This window comes from Podarcis melisellensis (assembly GCF_964234715.1).
Source record: "Podarcis melisellensis genome assembly, chromosome: 14".
Classification (NCBI taxonomy): domain Eukaryota; kingdom Metazoa; phylum Chordata; class Lepidosauria; order Squamata; family Lacertidae; genus Podarcis; species Podarcis melisellensis.
Window position 1 is genome coordinate 22,941,582 of NC_138546.1, and position 23,248 is coordinate 22,964,829.

The 23,248-nt window shown below is 47.1% G+C and overlaps 1 protein-coding gene across 1 annotated transcript in view; it reads right to left on the reverse strand.

Moving 5' to 3' along the window:
- Window positions 1–23,248, reverse strand: part of PKD1 (polycystin 1, transient receptor potential channel interacting) — a 111,136-nt gene that overhangs the window by 40,662 nt on the left and 47,226 nt on the right. The window contains 11 exon segments of the mRNA XM_081888954.1: window positions 1,127–4,752; window positions 6,730–6,863; window positions 7,394–7,569; window positions 8,035–8,166; window positions 8,918–9,676; window positions 10,507–10,781; window positions 11,695–11,821; window positions 11,909–12,024; window positions 12,709–12,917; window positions 20,059–20,242; window positions 22,205–22,873. Coding sequence (XP_081745080.1) covers window positions 1,127–4,752; window positions 6,730–6,863; window positions 7,394–7,569; window positions 8,035–8,166; window positions 8,918–9,676; window positions 10,507–10,781; window positions 11,695–11,821; window positions 11,909–12,024; window positions 12,709–12,917; window positions 20,059–20,242; window positions 22,205–22,873 — 6,407 coding nt within the window.

The following is a 23,248-nucleotide window of genomic DNA, read 5'->3' on the forward strand; positions in this document are numbered from 1 at the left end:
AACTTCTTCTTTGTGGGGTGGGAATCCAATGCACAGGTATAGGATAGGATAATACCTGGCTTGTCAGCAGAACAGGTGGATATCTGGATTGTAGCTGATCCCAAGCTGAACCTGAGACGGCAGTGTGATGTGACTGCCAAAAAGGCTAATCTGATTTGGGAGTTGGTTAATCAAATTATGGTTTCCAGTGCATAGGAATCAATCACCTAGGGATGAGGTGGGGGCTCTCCTTGATCTAACTGGATTTTCTGCATTGAGCAGTGGGGTTTAGATGACCTAATAAACCCCCACCCACTTGTATCTCTAGAATTCTATTTTAGGCCACATACATGCCATACATTTAAACTAAACCTTGTCTGCACCTCCCCCCCAAAGAATCCTGGGAACTGTAGTTTATCCCTCAAAGAGCTACACCCTCAGCAACCTGAACAAACTACAACTCCTAATATTCTTTGGGGGGGAGGGAATATGCCTTAAATATATTGCGTCAATGCAGCCACAGTCTTGAGCTCAGCAAGCCTTAAGCCAAATTCAGCTACTGTGCCCCCCGCCCCAGTCGCCAATCCAAAAAGCAAAACACATCAAGGCAGAAAGCAGGGGGAGAATGGGGACATGGGGTCTCGGCTCACAATGCCCCTCCCCCTTCTCAAAGTACAGATCTCCTGCAGCACTAGTTCCAGACCAGGCTTCTAAGTCTTTAAAAGGTAAAGGTACCCCAGACCGTTAGGGTTCTGGGGTTGCAGCACTCATCTTGCTCTATAGGCCGAGGAGCCGGTGTTTGTCCGCAGACAGCTTCTGGGTCATGCGGCCGGCATGACTAAGCCACTTCTGGAGAACCAGAGCAGCGCATGGAAATGCTGTTTACCTTCCTGCCAGAGTGGTACCTATTTATCTACTTGCACTTTGACGTGCTTTCGAACTGCTAGGTTGGCAGGAGCAGGGACCGAGCAATGGGAGCTCACCCCGTCGCGGGGATTCGAACCGCCGACCTTCTGATCGGCAAGCCCTAGGCTCTGTAGTTTAGACCACAGCGCTACCCACGTCTAAGTATTTAAAATGATGGAAATTACCCACAAGTGCACCCCCACCCAGCTGCTCCTTCACTCAAAGCCCAGGGTTTGCTTACCTTGGAGGAAGACATACAAGACCACTGATAATGCAACGGCGTCTGTTCCCAGTCTTCTAGGTTAGGGTCGTATGATTTCTCCCCATCCAAGATCAGGTCCCGGGTGCTGGACCACACACGGTACGATCCTCCATCAATGATGGGCACCAGCTTGTTAGGAGTGACAGTCACATTTGCGAAAATGCTCTTGGACAGTGGTGTGTCTCCGAAAGAGACCAGGAACTTGAAGCAGTAGGTGCCCAGGTCGAGTGCCAGCTTGGGGATGACCAACTGCGGCCGGCTGACGTCCACGTTGGACAGGAGGACTTTGTCAGAGGCGCCCAGTTGCAGGCAGCTGGGGGCTTTGTAAATCTCCCACACGTACTTGGTCTGGTACCTAGTGCAGCCCCGCAAGTCAAGCTGGGCTTCCAAGTAATTCTTCTGCGACCGCTTCATGACCACTTGCCCAGGTAACGCCAACTCAGCTTCTGGTTCTTCGCATTCCAGCACCTGGACCGTGATGGTGAGCTGGGCAATGGAGAAGCTGATGAGGTTGGAGGCATTCACTTCCACCATGTAATCCCCATGCCTTAGGTAGGTATGGCTGGCGGATGGCACACTTGTCCTTTGAGCTGGAGAACCATCTCCAAAGTGCCACCAAAAGGCAACTTGCCTTGCGCTGGGCAGCACAGACACCTCAAACGTCGTTGTCCGGTTAGCAAAGGAGCTGACAGGCAGGAGGGAAAGTTGCATTATGATGTCTTGGACTTCTATCACGATGGTTATGTTTAGGCTGCCCAGACGGTTCCAAGCGGTGAGATGGATCTCCAGACGACCTGCAGCTTCCGGGGTATAAGAGATGCTTCGGCCTTCCACGCGGACCTGGGAACGCCCGTGGTCTCCCTCCAAGGAGAGCTGCCACAAATATGACACCCGCGAGCCACTGTCAACCTCAGCTGTGAAGCGCCTCTCTATTCCAACAGGCATGCCTTGCTCACAGCAGTCTGTGACTTTCAAGCCATGGATGGCCTCCAGCACCACAATGAGGACTTCCGTGTAGTCCACACTGATGTGGTTCTCTGCAGTCACCCTTACTAAGTAATCTCCAACCTGGGTGAATGTATAGGTGAAGCTGGAAGAGTTGAGTGCCATGGAGTGGTTCCCGCCGACACTCATCTTATAGCTCACAGAGGAACCAGAAGCCATCCCAATGACAAAGCTGACCTCTTCCCCAGGCTCTAGCACCTCCTTGCCCACAGTGAGTTTTAGGCCCTGGATTGGGTCTTCCACGGTCACGCTGTGGCAGGCCACATCCCAGCTGACATCGTTGGAAGCATTTAAGCAGACGGAGAAGACTCCAGGTGAGGGGAATGTCAAGGCCACTCTTTGCCCACATATGGTGGTGTTCAGCAGCTTCCAGGTCCATGCTACATCAGAACCCCTTTCCAGCTCCCCAGAGAAGTTTACCTCTGAGCCTGACTCAACATAACCAGTATAATTCAGCCTCACGGTCCTGATCCTCACTCCTATTATGGGCTCCTGAATGTACACCACAAGCGTTGCATTGGCAGAGCCAAATTTGTTCTCTGCCACAACGGTAACTGCTTTGGCACCAGGACTTGGGAAGGAATGTGTGATGGCAGAGGAGGCAGTTTGGAGAAAGAGACCATCCTCCAGGTACCAAATATACATCAATCCAGTCCCAGCAGTGACACTCGTACTTATGTTTACAGAAATGTTGACCGCAGCAGGGTTGGGGGAAGCGATGGGCTTCAAGACACCAACTTGCTCAATGAACTCCACTGTCTTGTTCACTGTTGAGCTCCCCAGCATATTTGTGGCTTTCAGGTGGATGACGTAGACCCCTGCTTCCAGGACAACCAGGGAGAAGGTCTTCCCTGCAGAAGTCTGCACAGGGTGGTTTTCCTTCAGGAGAGTCCAGTTGTAGGAGATGTTGGTGCCCTCCCTCACTGCCGCCTGCATCTGGAGCGTCTTGTTGGTGGGGAAGTAGGTGTCATCCATGAGGTCGCCACCGGCAATGTGAAGCCCTTCGATCTGCTCCAAGACGTAGATGAAGATGCTGTCCTGCAGGCACCCAATCTCGTTCTCTGCAGTCACGATCACATTGAACGTCCCGATTGAACGGAAAGTGTAGGAGATGGTGGAGTAGCCTGGGATGGGGGTGCACCTATCGCACAAGATCCAGGAGTACCGGATAGCAGTGCCAGCGAGGAGGGTAGCCGTGAAGCTCACAGAACCATTTAGAGGCACCACTGTCCTGCTGGCATTGATGGTCAGGCCTTGAAGGCGCCTCTTCACTGTCACATTAAGCCTTGCTTCACGGAAGCTCACATTGTTCCAGCCCGTTAGGGTGATGGCATAGGTGCCACTCTTGTTGTAGGAGTGGGTGATGAATTTCCCCAGCTGGCTCATGCCATCCCCAAAGTACCACAGATAGCTCACGTTGGTCCCGCTAGCGTTGGCAGAGAACAGGTAGACTTGGTTCAGTTCCAAAACCTTCGAGCCGTTGGACTCAATCCTGACGACCCCAACCGGCTCTTGGACTTCCACAAAGACTGAGTCGTTATTGAAAGATACGTTGTTGCAGACTGTCACTGTGACCAAGTAGACACCGGGGGCTTTGTAGGTGTAACTAACTTCCGTCCCACCAAACCGAGTGGATTCGTTTGTCCCAAAGTCCCAGAGGTAACGATAGGGGTAAGGGGGTAAAGCTGTGACTTGGAACTTGCTTTCGTTGCCCAGTCTCACGAACTGTGGCCTTATGAACAGCGAGACGTTGGTGACCTCTGGCTCCACACAGACCTCGGTGTAATAATGAGCTTTGTTGACCTTGCTCGAGAGGACCAAAGAAAGGTGAAAGGTGCCACTGCGGGTGAAGTTGTGCCTCACCGTTGGGTCCCCATTCACGGTGACGTTGGATGACCCATCTCCAAACGTCCAGTCAAAAAGGTAGTCCTCTGGGTTACCAGAAACATGGGCAGTAAGTTGTACATCGGGGTGCTCTGGGATACAAGTGGAAGGCTCAATCTTGAGAACCATCAGCACAAATATCCGGACAGGAACAGCTTGGGAAACGGAGTTGACTGGATTCGTTGCTGTGACGTTTACTGTGCAATTCATCTCCTTTAAATAGATGTGCATCACGGATGCCACGGAACTGTTCACCACGGTCCCGTCACCCATATCGAATATCCACAGGATGCTGTCCCCTGTTTCCACGGAAGCGGTGATCTCTACTGGCGTGCGGAGCTCCATTGCTTCCTCCAGAACCACCTGTAACCCGCTAATCTCTTCAAAGACACGGTAACTCTGGAATGTTTCTACAGCACTAATGGTGTTGTTGGCTCTCAGGCTGACGTTGTACATCCCCTTGTTGCTGTAGGTGTGGACTATCGCCGGCAGGCTTTGCACAGACGCCACAGAGCCATCCCCAAAATCCCAGGTGTAAGAGACCCCATAGCTAGAGGGCAGGGGGACAGCTTTGAAAGTGACAGGGCGACCAGCAACCAAGACATCTGCATCAACTTCCAGGGTCACTTCCATCAGGTAAGTATAGATATGGACAGGAATCGTGTAGGTCAGGTTCTCAAATTCATTGGATACTAAAACACTCAGGATATATTCACCTGCATTTGTGACCAGGCCGGGGAGAAGGGGGCAGGGGGAGAGAGGGAGACAGGAAGAGGGAGAGGGAGAGAAATGAATAAGAACTTCCCACTCCTGTGGTTTCTCTCTTTGAACAATATGTGCATATTTGGTAGATGAAAGATAAGCAACTGTGAATTGCTTACTTTTCAGGATGTTTTGGTTTGCATCTGAATCATTTTTTTTAATTTAAAAAATCTGTACTGTTTTTACTGCTCTGTTGCATGCTGCTCTGGGCACCTTTAGTTGGAAAGGCAGGGCAACAGCAACAATATTTCATTGCATTGCATTGCATTTCATGGAGAAGGGGAAATCTGTCAATTTCGGTTTCCCATTTTTCCAATCTTACGTTGTTATCCAGATCCGTTTGGAAATATTTCCACATCATGAAAATCCATCAGCATCTCAGTGCTAATTTCTCCCACTATACAAATCTTTCTATAAAATCTTGCCTAATATGCACATTTTAATATAACAATTTCCCCTAATACAACCAACTTTTGTATGCTGTTTTCAGTAACTGTACTTCAAAATTCAGAGGTGTGAATTTCTGAGGATGGCCGAGTTTCAGTTCTAATATTATTTCAGAAAGGATAAATTAGGTAAGGTTGGTTGCCATGAAGGGAGAACTGAATTGATTTTCTTCCCCATCCCCATCTTTCATGTCAGAGAGGGGACAGGACCGAATGAGGAACACCCAGCACTACAGAGACTGTCTTCCAGGGTGGAATGAGAGAACAAATCAAGCAAATCTGAACCATTTGCTCTTAGAAACACAGAATCTGGAGCACATTGGTTTCACTTGCCACACAGAGCGTATGCAGATTTGAATGTTATCAGATAATTTCATTCTGCGTATTCATTCATTTATATCATTTGTGCTTGATGTTCAAAACATCATGCATAGAAAACCTCATAAGAAGAACAAATAAAAACTTAAAATACAGCCAGATTAGCAGCAGGAGAATTCCTCTGAACTTAAGCAAGTTCCCAAGCGGTCCCCAGAAGAAGCAGGTCTTGCAACTCCCTTCTAGAGGCCTGAGATGTGCTCTAACAGCCCTGAAAAGGCAATTATTACGAAAAAGCTCCTGAGCTGGTCAGTCAAATGACAAACGCACTGGTTTTGGGTGACAATCCCTGTTGATTTGGTGGGATCTTCCTCGTGCAGGAACCTTTCTTATAAAACCCCCACTGTGCATTTGCCTGCTAATTAATTGCATGTCACGATAACATGGGATCAGACACCACGTTCATGATATATAATTCCTGAAATATAAAACGTTGCAATTGGTGCTGTATTCCAAAGACCATCCATCAATGGGAATTTCATACAAGGCCATTATTCACCACACTTAATAGCAACCAGTTGGCTAACTACTTCTTGCTGAGGTCAACCTGACCTCCCACAGGGATGGAACACAGAGTAGAGCACCAGAAGTAGTTCAAAAATGCCAAGGGGGGACATTTGGTGAGAGGCAATCTCAAAGGAACTTGCTTTGTAGAGCCACTGAGTGCTGTCTGCACACACAGGAGGCAGCAACTGGAAAAGCAGAAGGGGCCACAAATGAACTCTGGGAGTTGGGATAGCTCAGTCGGTAAAGCATGAGACTTTTAATCTCTGGGTCATGGGCTTGAGCCCCACGCTGGGCAAAAAGATTCCTGCATTGCACGGAGTTGGTCCAGATGACCCTCACGGTCCCTTCCAACTCTATGATTCTCTGAATTCCCAGCTGCTTGTTGGGCCCATTTGTGTGCTAATAGTAGTCAGATACCTAGCTGTGATTCCTGCATTGTAGGAGGTCCATTGAAGGGACCTTTGGGTCCCTTCAAAGTCTACAGTTCTATGGCTATGATTTGCATCTACGCAGAAAGTAGAAACTGTCCGAAGCACACATCCCATTTACTCCTGCATTGCCATGGGGTCGCAAACGAAAAACAAAACAGAACACTTTTCTCACCTGATTCTTGGTAGGTATGCGATACATTATGCCCAATTACAACCTGATGGATGTTGGGGTCTGGCACGAGGAAAGACTCGTTATAGGGAGGCCTGAACTGGAAAGCAACACGGTCGCCGTCTCCGAAGTCCCACCTGCACAGCAGAAAAAGTAGTAAAACATGCAGTTGCTGACAGGTAACAGATCTCCCTGTGGAGATGGCACTCCTGAATCAGTGGCACATGCCCTTCTGACTTGCACTCTTTATAAAGACTTGAGGAATGAGATTATCACCCCTCTTTTATTGTCCATTCTGGGTTACCCAACCACTGCCACAGCGTCCTTTTTCTTGGCAGATCAAGATGAGCAGGTGACAGCAAAGGTTGCAAGGTTTTTAGCTGGGGCAATCAGAATAAGATCCACCATTTGACTATTGATTCACAACCCCAAAATATATTTTATATAATTGACTTTTTATTTCTATTTTTTGTATATTGCATTGTTGTTTTATTCATTCAGTTCAATGCAGTTGCAGGCAGGTAACAGAAAAGCTGGAAGGCCAACACAGCTGCCCAGTCCATGGAAAACCTGCTTCCCACCCCTGATGCATGGAGTAGGAACACTCCCCTGCGCAGCCCTTCTTTTTCATTCTGTTTTGTTCCAATCATACATCGGGAGAACTCACAGGAATGTGGCATCCACAGCAGAGTCCACTGTAACCGTGGCTGCCAGTTCCACAGTGCTGTTCTGAGGGACGAGGGGTGGGATCTCAGAGACCACCAGATCCTTCATCCTGTTCATCTTCTCCACGGTGATGTTGTAGTCCACAGTGACGTTGCTGACGTGGTTGGAGGCAGTGAGCTATAAGGGAAGGGGAAAGAAAGAAAAAGCTCTGGCACAGTATGGAACAGATATATAACCAAGGGGCATTTGCACCATGACATCCTTCAATATCTATTTCCCCCTACTCTCCATCATCCGCTCTGGGAGAGAGAAACGTGCTGGAAATCCTCACATGCTTTTACCCCTTCATTCCTCTCCTTGTTACCCAACACGTAAGAACATAAATGCAAAAGAACATAAAATCGTAAGAAGAACCTGCTAGACCAGGTCCAAAGGGGCCCATCTAGCCCAGCCTTCCTGTTCTCACAGTGGCCAACCAGATGCCCCAATGGGAAGCCCATAAGCAGGACCTGAGCAGAAGACCACTCTCCCCTCCTTTGGTTTCCAGTAAATGGCATTCAAAAGCACTGTTGCCTTCAACAGTGAAGGGAGAGCAAAGCCATCATGGCTCGTAGCCATTGACAGCAGCTGCCTGTGACTTACCGACAGCTTGTACACAGCCGGTGTCTGGTAAATAACATGGAAGACATCGTTGTAGAAAGTGAAAGAGCGCTTATCGTCCACGGTCCACCGGAAGGTAACGTCCGATCCGGCATCCATCATGGGGACGTAACTCTGCAATGGATGGGAACAGGCAGGCACGTTTAATGTTTAATAGGTTATTGTATTTTAATGTTCCGTTGGAAGCCACCCAGACTGGCTGGAGAAACCCAGCCAGATGGGCAGGGTATATATATTATATATTATTATTATTATTATTATTATTATTATTATTATTATTATTATTATTATTTCAGAGAAAAGTTTACATGTGACTTCAAATCGTGACCATTCTCAAACCGCTTTTGTCAAAAAGCAGAGGAGAAGTAAACAATATGACGAACTCAGAAAGGGACGGATCTGACAATGATTAGCTGGGAAATGGTGCAACAGCCTTCCCCAGCCTGGTGGGCTCCAGATGTTTTGGACTGTAATGGCCACAGATGCGCTGGCAGGGGCTGATGGGAGTTGTAGTACAAAATAGCAGTGTTGGCCAGGGTTAATACGAGTTGTAGCACAAAACACTCAGAAAGGCTGAGTTAGAACACATAAGCATTTTAGTGCATATTTTCCTGAACATACACATTTTTGCAAACCACTTCCCTTCATAGAATGCATTTTAAGTTATTTTCACTAATATATGCATTTTTTTACACCCACACACCCACTTTTGTACACATATCTTGGCTGAAGCACTGCATTGCAAAATTCAGAAAAGTGCAAATTTCAAAGGATCAGTGCATTTCGGTTTGTGCATAGTTCCAGAAGGTTGCAGATGAGGCAGGGTGGTGCTTAAAGGAGAACCAAAGCAAATTTATCTCCTTACCCTACTTACCACACGGTTATTCAGCAAGACTCTGGTCTCTGGGTCTGGGGTTGCGCGAAGGCCTCGGATGGCATCCTCTGCTTTCACCGTGATGGTGATGTTCTGGGAGCTGACAGCATTCTCTGCCCACAGCACTCGGGTGCTGGCATTTCCCCCGATGTTCTCCAGCACGACGACTGAGAACCAGGTATCATTGGTGTCCCTGGTGCACTCAGGCACAAGTGGGATGACAGAAGGCGGGCAGCTCCTTCCAAAGGGAAAGCTCTGGCTCCCCGCGAACCATCCAGCAGTTGCATTCACCCCAGAAGAGATTTTCACCACCAGCCAAGTGTGGTTGGTTTCCACGTAGATTCGGCCACCTTGCTCTGGAGGGTAAATGACGCGGAGGCCCGACACCGGAGAGACAGCCACGAAATCACAGGATAGGTTGGCGCTGAAGACTCCGTTCTCTACAGTGGCCCTCACGGCATACAGGCCAGGGTGGTCCACACCCAAATTCCCTTCCCCGATAATGGCTACTGTCTTTTCAGCAACAGAAAGGACCCTAAAGTAGCAGGTGGAGTCGTTATGCCAGCCACCGGCCTCAGGGTGCATGAGAGAGGCTGGCTCCCAGTCTGAAGTGTTCAGGGTGAAGTAACTCATCTGGTAAGATGGCACCTGGCTTGGGTGGCATAGGATGAAGGCCCCAGGCCCTGCGTCATGCTGGATGCTCACGGTGTCATTTGGCCTGATGAAAGTGTCTTTGCTCTTGAAGTGCAACTGTGAAAGAGAAGTCATGGTCACTTCGATACTCCAAACCCAGCCCATTCTGTATGGGCCGCTGCAGGCCCCACCACCACCCTTGTACTGCAACTGTGAGTTGAATGTTGGGTGCAGGGGTTGGTTATGCTGGTCACACCCAACTGGGTACAGCAGGCTCAAAAGAACTCATTTACCTAAGACATTGTGCCCAAGTTTGCTTATTTCTTTCTTGCTCCCAATCCATTTTCCTTTTGTGATCCTAAGTCTGAGGTCTGGGCAGAGGCGGAGCTAGACGCTCTGGCACTTGGAGTAGTGTACATGCTGTGCACCCAGGGGCGGGGCTAGCCTCCCGTGGGGGCACGGTGATGTCACCCCCCTCAGGGATGACACCCAGGGTGGACCGCACCCCCTCCTCCTCCACCAGTGGGTCTGGGACTATCGTTCCCCCCCCCCTTTTTTGTGATTTGTAAACCACTTTAGCAGCCCTTCTTGGTTAATGCACAGCATATTATTTCATTCCATCTGTTACATCTTCTCAACCAAATTGGTCAATAATGCAGCTATCTGCCCATACAAGCTTTCTGCTAACCAAGAACGCAGCCTAGGCTGCAACACATCAGAAGCAGACAACAGGACAAAGCAAAACTAGTCAAGGTAGCGCTAACTACTGAGCCCAAACAGACCCTCAGAGGAAAGGAGGGGGGAAGCGGCCAGGATTATAAACAGAGTCTAGCCAGAAGCAATTGAAACTCAGTACTGTATATCGATTCCAGAAAATATTACTGAGTGACTTAATATGGCACAATGGTAGAAATATCCCGGATGCACTTTGGGTTCAAAACACTCACAAGGTACCGTGTGGAAGGGCCAGGTGGCAAGGTAAAAAGCGACTCTTTGAGTTCGCTCCTCCCTGACAGGTTTTCACAAGTGCGAGGAGAGGGGCTGGGCGAGCTGGTGGCAGAATTGTTGGCACAAGTCTCCGGATCACAGCAGTTTTGTAGCGGAAGGCATGTATTGGTCAAAGGGCACCACAGGAGCCCAAGCGCACACTCCATTTCTGCCCACGTCCCATTCTCTTCCAAACTGGGTAACAGCTCCATGGTGTTCAGGACTTCCTTGCAGACTGTGGGCAGGAAGGAGAAAACAGATAAACATTGCCTGAGCCTTGTCTGGGCTCCAGAGATATATTAATATTTTATTTATTTAATCAAGAACATAATACTCCATAACATGTAAGATATAAGAAACAGATGTAAAATATAGTTGAATGGAAGTTAAAAGGAAACACATGAAACCAAAAATCAAGGTACAAATTTGAGTTGTTGCATTCATAATATCTGGGAAGAATAATATTGGGGGAGCAAAACAAGTCCTTTTATGTTATGTTCTGCTTGTAAATATGTTGTCTGGGGTGGGTGGGTTGTCTTATGACATTCTTGTGTGAGGCTGAAGGGTTACTAAGAGTTCCAAACAGTGGTGTAACAAAAGCTGGACAAAACAACAATGCTGGAACATTTGTGGTACAAAAAGTTACAGGATTTCAGCAGGAAGCTACGGGCATGCAATGACTGGGAAAGAAGCAGCATCTCTGCCCCCAAACCTTTGCAGATGCAAAGACAATCGAAAGCTGGATTGTATATAACTATCCTGACACGTGAGCACAAATCATATTGAATAATGCACAATAAAAAGGGTGTTTGCCAGCCCCAAGTATGCCCTAGTTTTCTGCTACTCTGGAGGGTAGGACCTGAACCAGTCGATTCAAATTACAAGGAATGAGATTCGGACTAAACATTAGAAAGAGCTGTTTGACAGTGGAACAGACTCCTTGGAAAGGTGATGGACACTCCTTCATTGAAGGTTTTTTAAGAGAGGTATGATTGCCATTGGTCAAAGAGTTTTTAGCTGAGATTCTTGCATTGCAGGAGACTTGGGGTACCTTCCAAATCTACAGTATTATGATTCCTTCTTTTTGTACAAATATTTCAGATTCACATTAGCAAGAAATCCCAGCAAGCCACATAATGGCACCTCACCTTCTGTGAGTGCTGGGCAGTGTACTCGAAACCGGACTTGGACATCCCTCTTCAGCTCCTGAGTCACAAGCTCCAAGGCTACCAAATAACCCTCCTGCTGGAACTCCAAGCTGGGAAACACCACCGTCTGGAAAACACAACACTCAAAAGGTTCACAGAACTGTAGGGTGCCTTAGCAGGGGAGATCTGGAAGGGAACTACTAGCATTCCTCACCTCCACCGTTCCTGACGGGGCTGACAGCTCCTCAGTTTCCGTAGCGTTGCTCGTGGCCACAGAAGTATCAAAGGTGGGAGTGCCCAGGTAAAAGTGCTCAGCATTTAAAAGGATCTCTGTTTAAAAGAAACAGGTAGGGAAGAAAGTTAGCCTCTATCCCTTTTTCTTATGGAGTGACATTAAGAGGAGCCTGTCAGATCAACCCATCTAGTTCAGCATCGTGTTCTCACAGTGGCCAACAGTTGCCTGTAGGAAATCTGCAAGCAGGACCCAAGCCTAAGCACATAACATATATCAAGCTATATTATATATTTGTTGCTATATTTTAAAAAATCCCATTTATTTATTTTTAAACTATCACAGCTATTGGGAAACAGAAGAATCAATTGGACAGAAGATGTGCCTACTTTGGACACCATCTACTTATTTGGATACTTTCAATGGGAAAATGTACCTGGATGCGTCTTCCAAAGTTATTATTAATTTCCTCCCCACAAGCCTTTGATGGACAAGCAGCCTTCTGATTCTGTAAAAAGCAAGCCTGCCCCAGGCAGCCGATGGGCAGAGCCTACTCAGTGCCTGGATATCATTTTCATGGACTGGGGGAAGAACCTCTGGCTCCTTGTCCTTCCCTCCCAGCCAGAAAAAAAACTAGAGTAAGTCACACAGAGCAGAAAGACCACAAAGGATGAGAGAAATGATGCACAATGTGTTGTCCGGGTTGCAGAATTCTTGGTGCAGAATTTTAATGTTCAGTACACAAGCTGCCTCCAAGAGGGACTCCTCAGGAAGCTACCCACCTTGCGGCTTGTGCTCGCAGACATAGCTGTGCTTGGCTGTGCAGAGGTCTGTGTTGCACTGGCCGGCCGGGCCCATCCGGACACAGTGGTCAGCATTGGACGGGTGAGGCTCTCCAGGGAGCCAGTTCTGACAGCTCTGCAGATTGAAGCCTTCCTCTCGCTGCAGAGGGCTGGGGCTTGCATTGAACCCGATCCAGACATCCAAGCTCCTTTTTGGGGAAGAGAAAGTCCAGAATAGTATCAGGGAATTGCAAGGCATTAAGCACACCACCAGTGCATGCATGGAGGAGTTTGCAATCCGAATTCCAACACTGGAGGAGGCAAGAGCAGCGGTGCCAAAGGTAAGAAAGAAAATCCGCCTTATACAGAGTCCATCTAGCTCATTAATGTGTACACTGACTGGCAGCAGCTCTCCAGGGTTTCAGGTGGGGTTAATTTCCAGCCCTACCTGGAGATGCTATTGGGTACTGAACCTCAGACGCCCTGCATGCAAATCAGATGCTCTACCACCTAAAAATAAAGCAAGCTTCTAGTCTTCATCATTCTGAATCAAGGGCTGATTTAAAGAGGAACAGAGGAAGCTGCCTTACAGCGAGTCAGACCCTTGATCCATCTAGCTCATTATTATCTACACTGATTGGCAGAGGCTCTCCAGGGTTTCAGGCAGGGGTCTTTTCCCAGCCCTACCTGGTGATGCTGGGGATTGAACCTGGGACCTTCTACATGCAAAACAGATATACCTATCACTAAGGTATGGGGCTTCCCTAAAGAAGAACGAGAGGAAATGCTTAGGCTTCTGAGCAAGCTCAGTCAGTCAGTAGATTAAGCTGGAAGGGTCGTGCCAAAAGCTCCATGGAAACTGTGATTTACCACCCTTCCTAATAAATCTAACCAATGTCTAATTTCTTGGTGCTGAAATGGGCTGCTGTTCTGAGCACTGGTAACTCTTGCATTGGCCTAGCACAACAAATTGTACGCAGGACTGTCAACAACAGACTCTCAGTAATTCCCATTAGTTCAAAATGGAACTGTGGGGCTACTGGAACTGGAACTGGCTAGGAGGATCACTTTTTCCAGTTTTCAAACAGTTGCAGTGGCTGCCCGTCTGTTTTCAGGCACAATTCATAGTGCAGGTGGTCATGTTTAAGGCCTTACACTGCTATATCAGTTGCTGGAAATGGCAGGAGAGGCAACTGCTCTTGTGCACGGGTCCTTCTTACAGGTGCATCTGACTGACCACCATGAGAACAGAATGCTGGACTAGATGGACCATTGGTCTGATTCAGCAGGTTATTCTCATGTTCATATGGTTCTGAGCTGGGGACCTAAAGGACCACTTTCAACCTAACTGATCATCACCTAGGGCCCTCCTCCATGTCCCTCTGAAGTAGGGAGAGGGTGGTAACTGGAGAGAAGGCTTTCTCAGTTGTGACACCTCATACGGCAGCCTTCCCCAACCTGGTGCCCTCCAGATGTTTGGCACAACTCCCACACAGCCTGAGCCTGCATGGCCATTTTGCCCTAGGCAGCTTCAACTGTGACAGTGCTCTCTCTTCCAGTTAACGGAGGTTAAAAGACAGCAGGGTCCAAAAACACAAGAACAACCTTGGCTAGAAGGGGTGGAGGCACTGAAGTGGATGTCTGCATGATTTAGCAGCCGCAGATGCAAAGAGTGTGGCTGGAAGAAGATGTCACATTTTCGAAGCCTGACATTTCACGAGCACTCTGGACACATCTGGTTAGAATAACAACCCTTCTCACCATTGGGGACATTTCTCTCCCACTTGAATCTGCTCTGAAATTGCAGTCTCTTTTGTAATTCAGGGAGGCTGCTGAGAAATGTGCAATGTCCAGATGTACCGAAATCAGCCTCTGAGTACAGCAGCCTGCTGCTCCTTGGGAAAGCTTGGGGCTTGTAGGAGCAGCACTCCTCTTTGGGTGCCTCTGATGATCCACTGCTACATGGCTCAGTTTCCATCGGACTGTGGGAAATGGAGCGAACCAGGACCCTGGAGCCACCAACTTTTGGCTTGGCCTCTCTAAATCACTCTGTTCCAGCTGGACATTGCAATAACTTTGTAACTAAGAACTAAGTAACTGAGCTTCCTTCTTTCCTCCTCCCTTCCAGCTCCCTTTTCTTTTGTGTTGTGCCTTTTAAATTGTAACCCCAAGAGAAGGCATTGCCCTATCACTTATGCTGCTGAGCCACTCTGGACAGCACCAGTTATTAGATAATCAGAGTAAAAGTATGCTTTTAGCTTGTTTATGTATTTGTGTTACTGTACTTTATTCTTGTTATGAATCACTTTGGGTGCTTTTTGTTGTTGTTGGCAGCAGTACATTTTCAATAAACCAGTACATTAATTCAACTATGACCAAGCCTCTTCCCATCTCCACCCCTGCTGAAGTAGTGGGTGTCTTCCATAAGACAAGACGGCGTGGCTTAGCTTGCAAGAAGATAATAAGTGGTTCTCCTACCACTGAGGCTCTTTGCTGGTCATAGTAATAAATGAGGTCATCTCAAAAAAGAGCTTTTGCAGCGAAAAAACGGTGACAAAAATAACTTGGCCTTCCAAGCCAGTAGGGCGTGCTTTTTCTTCTTTTTAAGCTACAAAAATATGTCTAAAGAACAAGAAACCGACTGTGTTTTGCTCCTGAGCAATTGGCTTCACTTAGAGACTAGGAAACATCCAAGCCGCTGCCATCGCTGAAGGCCCAGGGAGATTTTCCTGTCCTAATTCCAGCTATGATCTAACTCTTAACTCATTCCCGCCCCCCTCAGAAAAACGACGAGATGGACTGCGCCTCCCGCCTGCTGACCACTGACTCAAGTGGGGGCTCTTTGGGCAAATGTGCCAGTGGGCAGAAGGGATGGGCAAATCTATTCGCTTTGGCTGCTCTCCATTTCTCATTTCTCCAGTCTTAAATTTGGTTCTCCACATTTTCACGTCAGTTAGCTGATTATTATTTTTGAAAAGTCCTCAGCATTTGGATGTGGATTTTTCCTAACACAAAACCTTTTGTATGCAACTTTCCCCTACTATGCATGTTTTCCCAAAGCCTTTCCGCTTAGCAGAATGCATTTTTGCAGAAAAGTTTTATTAATTTCTGCATTTCCATGCACACTTTGCCTCCCCACCCCCGTACATACATTTTTATACACGTCACTTGGCTGGAAAACAGCATTGCAAAATGTGGAGAAGTGTAGATTTCGTTCACCTACTCTTTCGTAAAGTGTGCATTAAGTAGATTCGCCTTTAAATGCAAAGCGAATTTCTCCCTCACCCCAAGTGGGCACCTTCCCCATCAAGCACTTCCTTCCTTAAGCACCTCAACACCTTGAGGAGAAGTGGAGGTGGGCTGAAGAAGAGGAAAAGCAAGAAAAAGAGGAGAAAGACTTCAGGCGTTGCCTTGTTCTTATGTCTTCTGGGTCAGTACTTGTCGTTGTGCTCCACCTTGGATTCTGATATGAGTGGGTGGCAAAGAAATATTTTTTATAAACATTTTTTTTTTAAGCATCAACGAAGGGAGGGAGAGAGAGAGATGGAGAGAGGGTTCTCTGGCTGCCACACAGGCTAATGGGAAACAGATTCCTTCGGCAGTTGCTTTCCCACAAGAAACTGAGTATGTGAAGGACCTTCCAAGAAAATGCTCAGTAGCTCCACCAATTCATCTTCTATCACTGAACTAGGAGCGGGGGGCGGAGGGGGCGGTTGGACGGACGGGAGGAGGAAACTTCATCAGCTTGGAATCCTTTGCGCCCTGTTTATCTAATAGAACAGATCAAATAAATACAGCAATACCAGGACGTAGATGACACTGGGACGCAGGGCAGGGGTGAGAGGGAAAGCAAGGCGCACGGCAGCTGGGAAGGAGCTCACCCTACCGCGCCCCATCCCCTCCCTTGGGGGGTTTCATTCCGCCTTCAGCCCATCCAGCAAAAAATAAAATAAAAAAATACAGAGCAACACCACAGCCTGAACATGAATCAAAGAGGCAGTATCCAGCTACGTTCTACTCAGAGAAGTCCCACACAAATCAGCGTTCAATCCCACCAATTTCAACGGATCTCCTCAGAGCAGGACTAGCACTGGACATAACCCAAAGGCCAAGAGGGCAACTGGCCAGTGACTCTTAGTGACTCTACAACCAAAGGTTGGACGTATCAATAATCTCAGACTCCAACCCAGAAAAGAGCCCAAATCTGGGATCTAGAAGAAGGGCCAGTCGGGAAAATGGACTCAGGGCCAGGGCCTCCTTGAACTGGAGAAAAAACATTCATCAGGGTAGCGGCCTTCCCCCAACCTGGTGCCCTCCAGCTGTTTTGGACTTCAACTCCCATCAGCCCTAGCCAGCATGGCTCTTGAAACAAACCAGATGGGGTGTTGGCTGGGGGATGAAGAGAGTTGTAGTCCAAAGCAGCTGGAGGGCACCAGGCTGGGGAAGGCTGTGTTAAGGACTTTGAAGGGAATAAAACACAGATGTTCTCAGTCTTGTCTGTGAGGTATTTGAGCAGATGCCGGCTAGAGCCCAGTGCCGGAGGAAACTGGCTGTTTTTCCTCCAGACGGATGAATCGTGAACTACGTAATGAGAAGCAGTCAACAAAAGAAAGGACAACTCCTCCAGGTGTCCTGTTTACTGAGCATTAGTGCTGATTTGCTTGCACAAAGCTTGAACAAAGGCCTTTACTGAGCCCTGATTTCAGGGGGTTAAACTACAGTGGTATCTTGGGTTAAGTACTTAATTCGTTCTGGAGGTCTGTACTTAACCTGAAACTGTTCTTAACCTGAAGCACCACTTTAGCTAATGGGGCCTCCTGCTGCTGCCGCGCCGCCAGATCTCAATTTCTGTTCTCACCCTGAAGCAAAGTTCTTAACCTGAAGCACTATTTCTGGGTTAGCGGAGTCTGTAACCTGAAGCGTATGTAACCTGAAGCGTATGTAACCTGAAGTACCATTGTATATGGAGATTTAGGTCCCTTCCAACTCTATGATTTATTTGCAGGGTGTTTCAATGCCTTACAATATGTTATATGTTCACAAATTATTTGTTCACCCCACACTTTTCAATGCACTGGCCTGTCCCCCTTCTCTTTTTTTTTAAGTGGCTCTGTGGCGCTAAATTCACTTGAATTACATAAATCTAACTTTCCTGGTATGCGCTTGAATCCTTCCTGCAAAACACTTTGACAGTCTTGAGACGCCCAAAGAAGGAAAGAAATAAAGAGGAATAAAGTAGAACGTCCTGTATCTTGGCAGTGTCTAGGAAGGCTCAACAGGAGCTGCCGATTCCACCCACTATGAGGTGGAGGCAGGATAGGTGCCAAATTGCAAAGGATTTGATTGAGCAGAGCCAAAGCAAATTGCACAGTCTTGAGGAAACTTATGGTATAGCAATGTAGCCTTTAAAGTGACAGAGGGCTGGAGGTTGATGAAATCACGGAAAGGCAGGCCTGATGCAGAGGCGATGTTTCTGACCTAAGATTGTGTCATGGGATCGTGTACTCTCTTCCCCTCCTCTAGGAGGAATTCGTTCGGTCTGCTTTTTTCAACAGACTGGCCCAACTTGATGGATCTGGGGCTTGCTCGCTGATTGAAACTCCCAACACACGATCAGATTTTGCACTCCTTCAGATTTTGCAGTGCGGTTTCAGAGCACAAAAGTATGGAACTCCCCTCCACACACACATTTTTACAGTTAAATGCATATAAAACACATATTTCAAAGTAAAGAACAGAGAAAAACATTGGAAAACACATCTTTTTAAGGAAACGGTTCAATAATACACGCGGTATCACATGTATCTATGTGTACAATTCAAATGTGAACTTTACATGCATTCTTTCCAAACATCCAGACAAAACTGGATTGATCTATGATTGAGCGCCAGCAACAATGAAATGAGATGGGTGTAAGTTGATGCGTCCACCTCTACATTCCTCCCATAGTTTGCTTTAACCTTAGTAGGGTGGTACGCCTGCATCAGCCCTAACTGTGGTTAACCCTAGCACAGATGGCTCCTATTAACAGAGTGTGAACTCGGGATTCGAAGTGGATTTGCTACTTAAGACCAAAGGCCCATCTAGTCCAGCATCCCATTCTCAGAGCGGCCAGTCAGATGCCCCAACGGAAAGCCCCTAAGCAGGACCTGAGTGCAACATGACTCTCCGCACTTTTGATTCCTGGCAGTTGGTATTCAGTGGCATTTATTGCCTCTTGACACTAGAGATAGAACATACTTCTGGCAATGACAAGATAATGTGTTAGCCACCAATGCAGCACATAATGCCACACGCACAGCCATGATTAATACAAGGTGAAGGGATTTGCGGTGGAGAGAGAGCACGGTGTAATTCCATTGATTATTAAATCTGACATGGCATCTTGAATCTTAATGTGTTCTTTCCCCTGTCACCAGCCCCCCTGCACACAGATCTGCCAGACAGATTCAGCAGTGTCAGGACTCAAGCCTGCAATGCGTCCGTAATACTTTGGGAGTCTGGCAATCAGTCTGAAAAGGAGAAGATGAAATAGTGCAATAAATTAATCATTTAAGAGGCTGGGAACAGGAGGAGATGCTCTTTATCAGTGGAAACAAAATTTAATGGGATTTGGATGACTGGCTGAAGAACACTCCTGCCGCAGGTCTAATTTGGTCCCTTGCTAAGAGCAGAATCTCATGTTCACAATCCTGCGCTTCCGGGTAGGTGTTTATCATGGGTGGATACTCCTCATGAAGCTATGTCTGTGTCTATGTAATCCGTTAAGGGTGTTGGAAGTTGTTAGGAGCCCTCTACCACCCTCCCAGAGCTACAGTTCCCAGAGTTAATAAAGCGGCCGTCGAGACCATACAACACCGGTTTTGAAAGACCTACACTGGCTCCCAGTATGTTTCCAAGCACAATTCAAAGTGTTGGTGCTGACCTTTAAAGCCCTAAACGGCCTCGGTCCAGCATACCTGAAGGAGCGTCTCCATCTCCATCATTCTGCCTGGACACTGAGGTCCAGAGCCGAGCGCCTTCTGGCGCTTCCCTCACTGTGAGAAGCCAAGTTACAGGGAACCAGGCAGAGGGCCTTCTCGGTAGTGGCACCCGCCCTGTGGAACGCCCTCTCACCAGATGTCAAAGAGAAAAACAACTACCAGACTTTTAGAAGACACCTGAAGGCAGCCCTGTTTAGGGAATCTTTTAATGTTTAATAGGTTATTGCATTTTAGTGTTCTGTTGGAAGCCGCCCAGAGTGGGCGGGGTATAAATATTAAATAATTTATTATTATTATTATTATTAACCTCAACAAGTATCACCTTATTGCAGGTAATTAAAGAACCATCTATCTTTTAATCACTTACCTTGTGACGCGGGACACTAAGAAACTCTGGATCTGGGGGCTGCTGACAAAGGCCAGAGTACCGTTGCCATATTCCCAGCAATGCTGCTGAGCCTCCGGCCATTCTGCTTTCTCCGCCACTAGCCAATAGCAGTGGCTGTTGCCAGGGAAGACCACGCTATCCAAGGGGCACACTGGCTGGACCGCTGTGGAGGAAGAATCAACATGTCAATGTTCAGGCTGCTTCCTGGAAGCTCAAGGGTCAGACTCTTGTCTTTCCTGACCAAGCTATGGCAACAAAGTCATGGAAGAACCCCAGGGCAGCCAAGGCCAAAATGAAGAGCATTACCTTGCAAAGCTTATTTTAGCAAAAGTCACCTAAATAACATGGATGAGTATAGGGAGAAAAGAAATCATAGTAACTCTCTACTGAGCAAAACTGGACAAAAACAATGTATAATTTGAGGAGAAAGTAATAGAGAGGTTTTGCCTTTGTTGCTCCAGGTCTTGTAGAGAGCAGGGAGACATTCAACGAAACACACAGAAGAGAAACCCCCTCACAAGTGGACAGTCAATTAGGGCATGTGATATCTCAGGAAACAACAGGCCACTCTGCCTGGTTTCTAGGCCTGGTTGCTAGGCAACACCTCCACCCCACCCTGCTATTTGAATTTAACACTAACAGAAATAATTAACTAGGAGTTAATTAACTGATTCAATAAAATGTTGTTCTAAATTAAATGTACATAAAAATATCTGTAAGTTGCAGTCCTTAATCTTTTCTAATAAATTCATTTAAATATACTATAAAACGGTGTGTACATATGCAGATAAATATTCACATGAATCAAACACACATTTTCCTATTTCTGTTCAATAAAACCATTGGTCGTTATTGCATTATCTCAAGAAACTTTATGTCAAGATTGAAATTCCTGACATGATCACTCTCAAATCACAAATTCTGTGCATCTCTTGTGTCTACCACATTTCACTGAAGTCTTATGGGAAACTAAAATTGGCAAAAACTTCCAGCTTAAATATAACGGTTTGCTGGGCTGCTCTGTAATATACAACAAATGTCTCCATAATATCCTATCACCCCAAATATAAATTGACTTGGAATGTATCCAATTCACTTCTATATAATAAGCCTCTTTAGCACCCCAGGTGATCTCGTAGCTTGAATATGATTGGAAAGGGTGTGATTTCATGGTATAGTCCATATTCTACAGGAAACAGATGTTATTGGGTTGTTGTTGGGGTTATTTTATTATTATGATATATTTTGTGGTTGTATATTCTGATTTTATCCTGAGAACTGCACGTACAGGGCGGTATACAAATTTAATAAATAAGTTAAGTAAGTAAGTAGGTAAGTAAGTAAGTATTGTAGCTTGTATTTAACTCTAAGGCCACATTCACAGCCTACATTTAAAGTGGTATACCACTTTAAACCGTCATGGCTTCCCCCAAAGACTCTTTGGAGCTGTAGTTTGTTAAGGGTGCCAAGAGTTGTTAAGAGGCCCTATTTATTAATTACATTTATATCCCACCTTTCCTTCCAAGCAGTTCCCCCTCAGCCCATTTTATCCCCACAACAACCCTGTGAGGTAGATGAGGCTGAGAGACAGTGACTGGTCCAAGGTCGTCCAGTGAACTTCACGGCTGAGGAGGGATTTGAACTCTGGTCTCCCAGGTCCCAGTCCAGCATTCTAACCACTGCACAACACTGTTTCTCTGTTCCCTGCTCAGAGCTACAATTCCAAGAGTGGTTTAACAATCAATCCCTCTTTCAGGGAACTCTGAAAATTGTAGCTCTGTGAGGGGAATCTGGACTTCCTTAAAACCCTCAGCACCCTTAATGAACGACAGCTCCCAGAATTCTTTGGGGGAAGAAGCCATGACGGTTTAAAATGCCATCATAGCACTTTAAAAGTGAATGCTGCCTAAGTTCTACTACTGAAATTCATGCACCTCAATTAGTTATGTCCATTAATTTCAGTGGCCTACTATACGTATGGCTTACGCAGATATATATACCCTGTATATCTGCATTGTTGTAACCTGTCCTGGGATCTTGTGATGAAGGGTGGGTAATTGAGAACAACAACAACAACATGAAGTTGCCAGCTCTGTCTCTCCTCATCAGACAATATTGAACTCACTTTGTCTGGACTCTTTCTCCTGCGCTGTGATGCTATACACAGCTGACAGGTCAGTTCCCCCTCGATTCCTTATCTGCAACCTCAAACTTTCATTTGTCTTCACCACATGAGGACACTGAAGCTCTATCTCCTCTGGGGCTGCCACCACCGTGACGTTGGTCTGTGCGGACGTCAACCGGCCACCAACAAAGATGGCAACCGTGATGCTGTACTGCCCAGGTGACGTGTACTGGTGGAGGGCAGTTGTCTTGGTGGTGTTCAAAAGGCCTGTGTGGTCCCCAAAATCCCACCGAAAGGTGTCAATGGGAATTGGGGCCCAGACACTGAAAGCTACCCCTTGGTAAGGGGCAAAAGGAGCATCAGGCCCCAACAAGGAAATGGGCAGCTGTGCTGGGAAGACACTTGGAACGAGGGCAGGGCCACCACACACAGGCCCGGCGGGAGGCACGTCACAAAATGGCAAGCAGTCCGAGGAAGAGTTTGGTTCGAGAGCGATGCCACACAGGCAGTGCGCCTCATGGCTGAAGCCCGCGTAGTCCTGTCCTCCAGCAAAGCAAAAAGCGCCGCATGTCTCTTCCGTCAGGTTCTGAGGGAGGGTGGAGGTGAATCGGACAATGGAATCGGCCACACCTGTGTTGTTGTCTGTCAGGCAGGCAATGTAGTCAGCTCCTGCAAAAATGGCGGAAGGGTGGAGAGAGAGGACAAAACAAATGAGGTCTCACATAAATACAGAATTCCAAATTATAGTTCTCAAGTCATTAGATCAGAGGCAGGGAACCTCCAGCCTGGTGGCTCAATGCGGCCCTTCAGGATTCTCTATCAGGCCCTCAGAATTCTTGCAGGTGACACGCCTTAAGATGCACCCCTCACCAGCCCCGATCTGTAGCCTCCTCAGCTGCTTTTGCCTGGCTGGAACATTCTCTCAACTGTCAATGATGAGCTGCTTTGTCTGTGTGGCACGAGCTATCCTGCAAATGGCTTGGCTTTATTTCTTAAAATTTGCTTTCTGAGCAAGCAGTTTATGGGGTTGTAGCTAATGTCAGT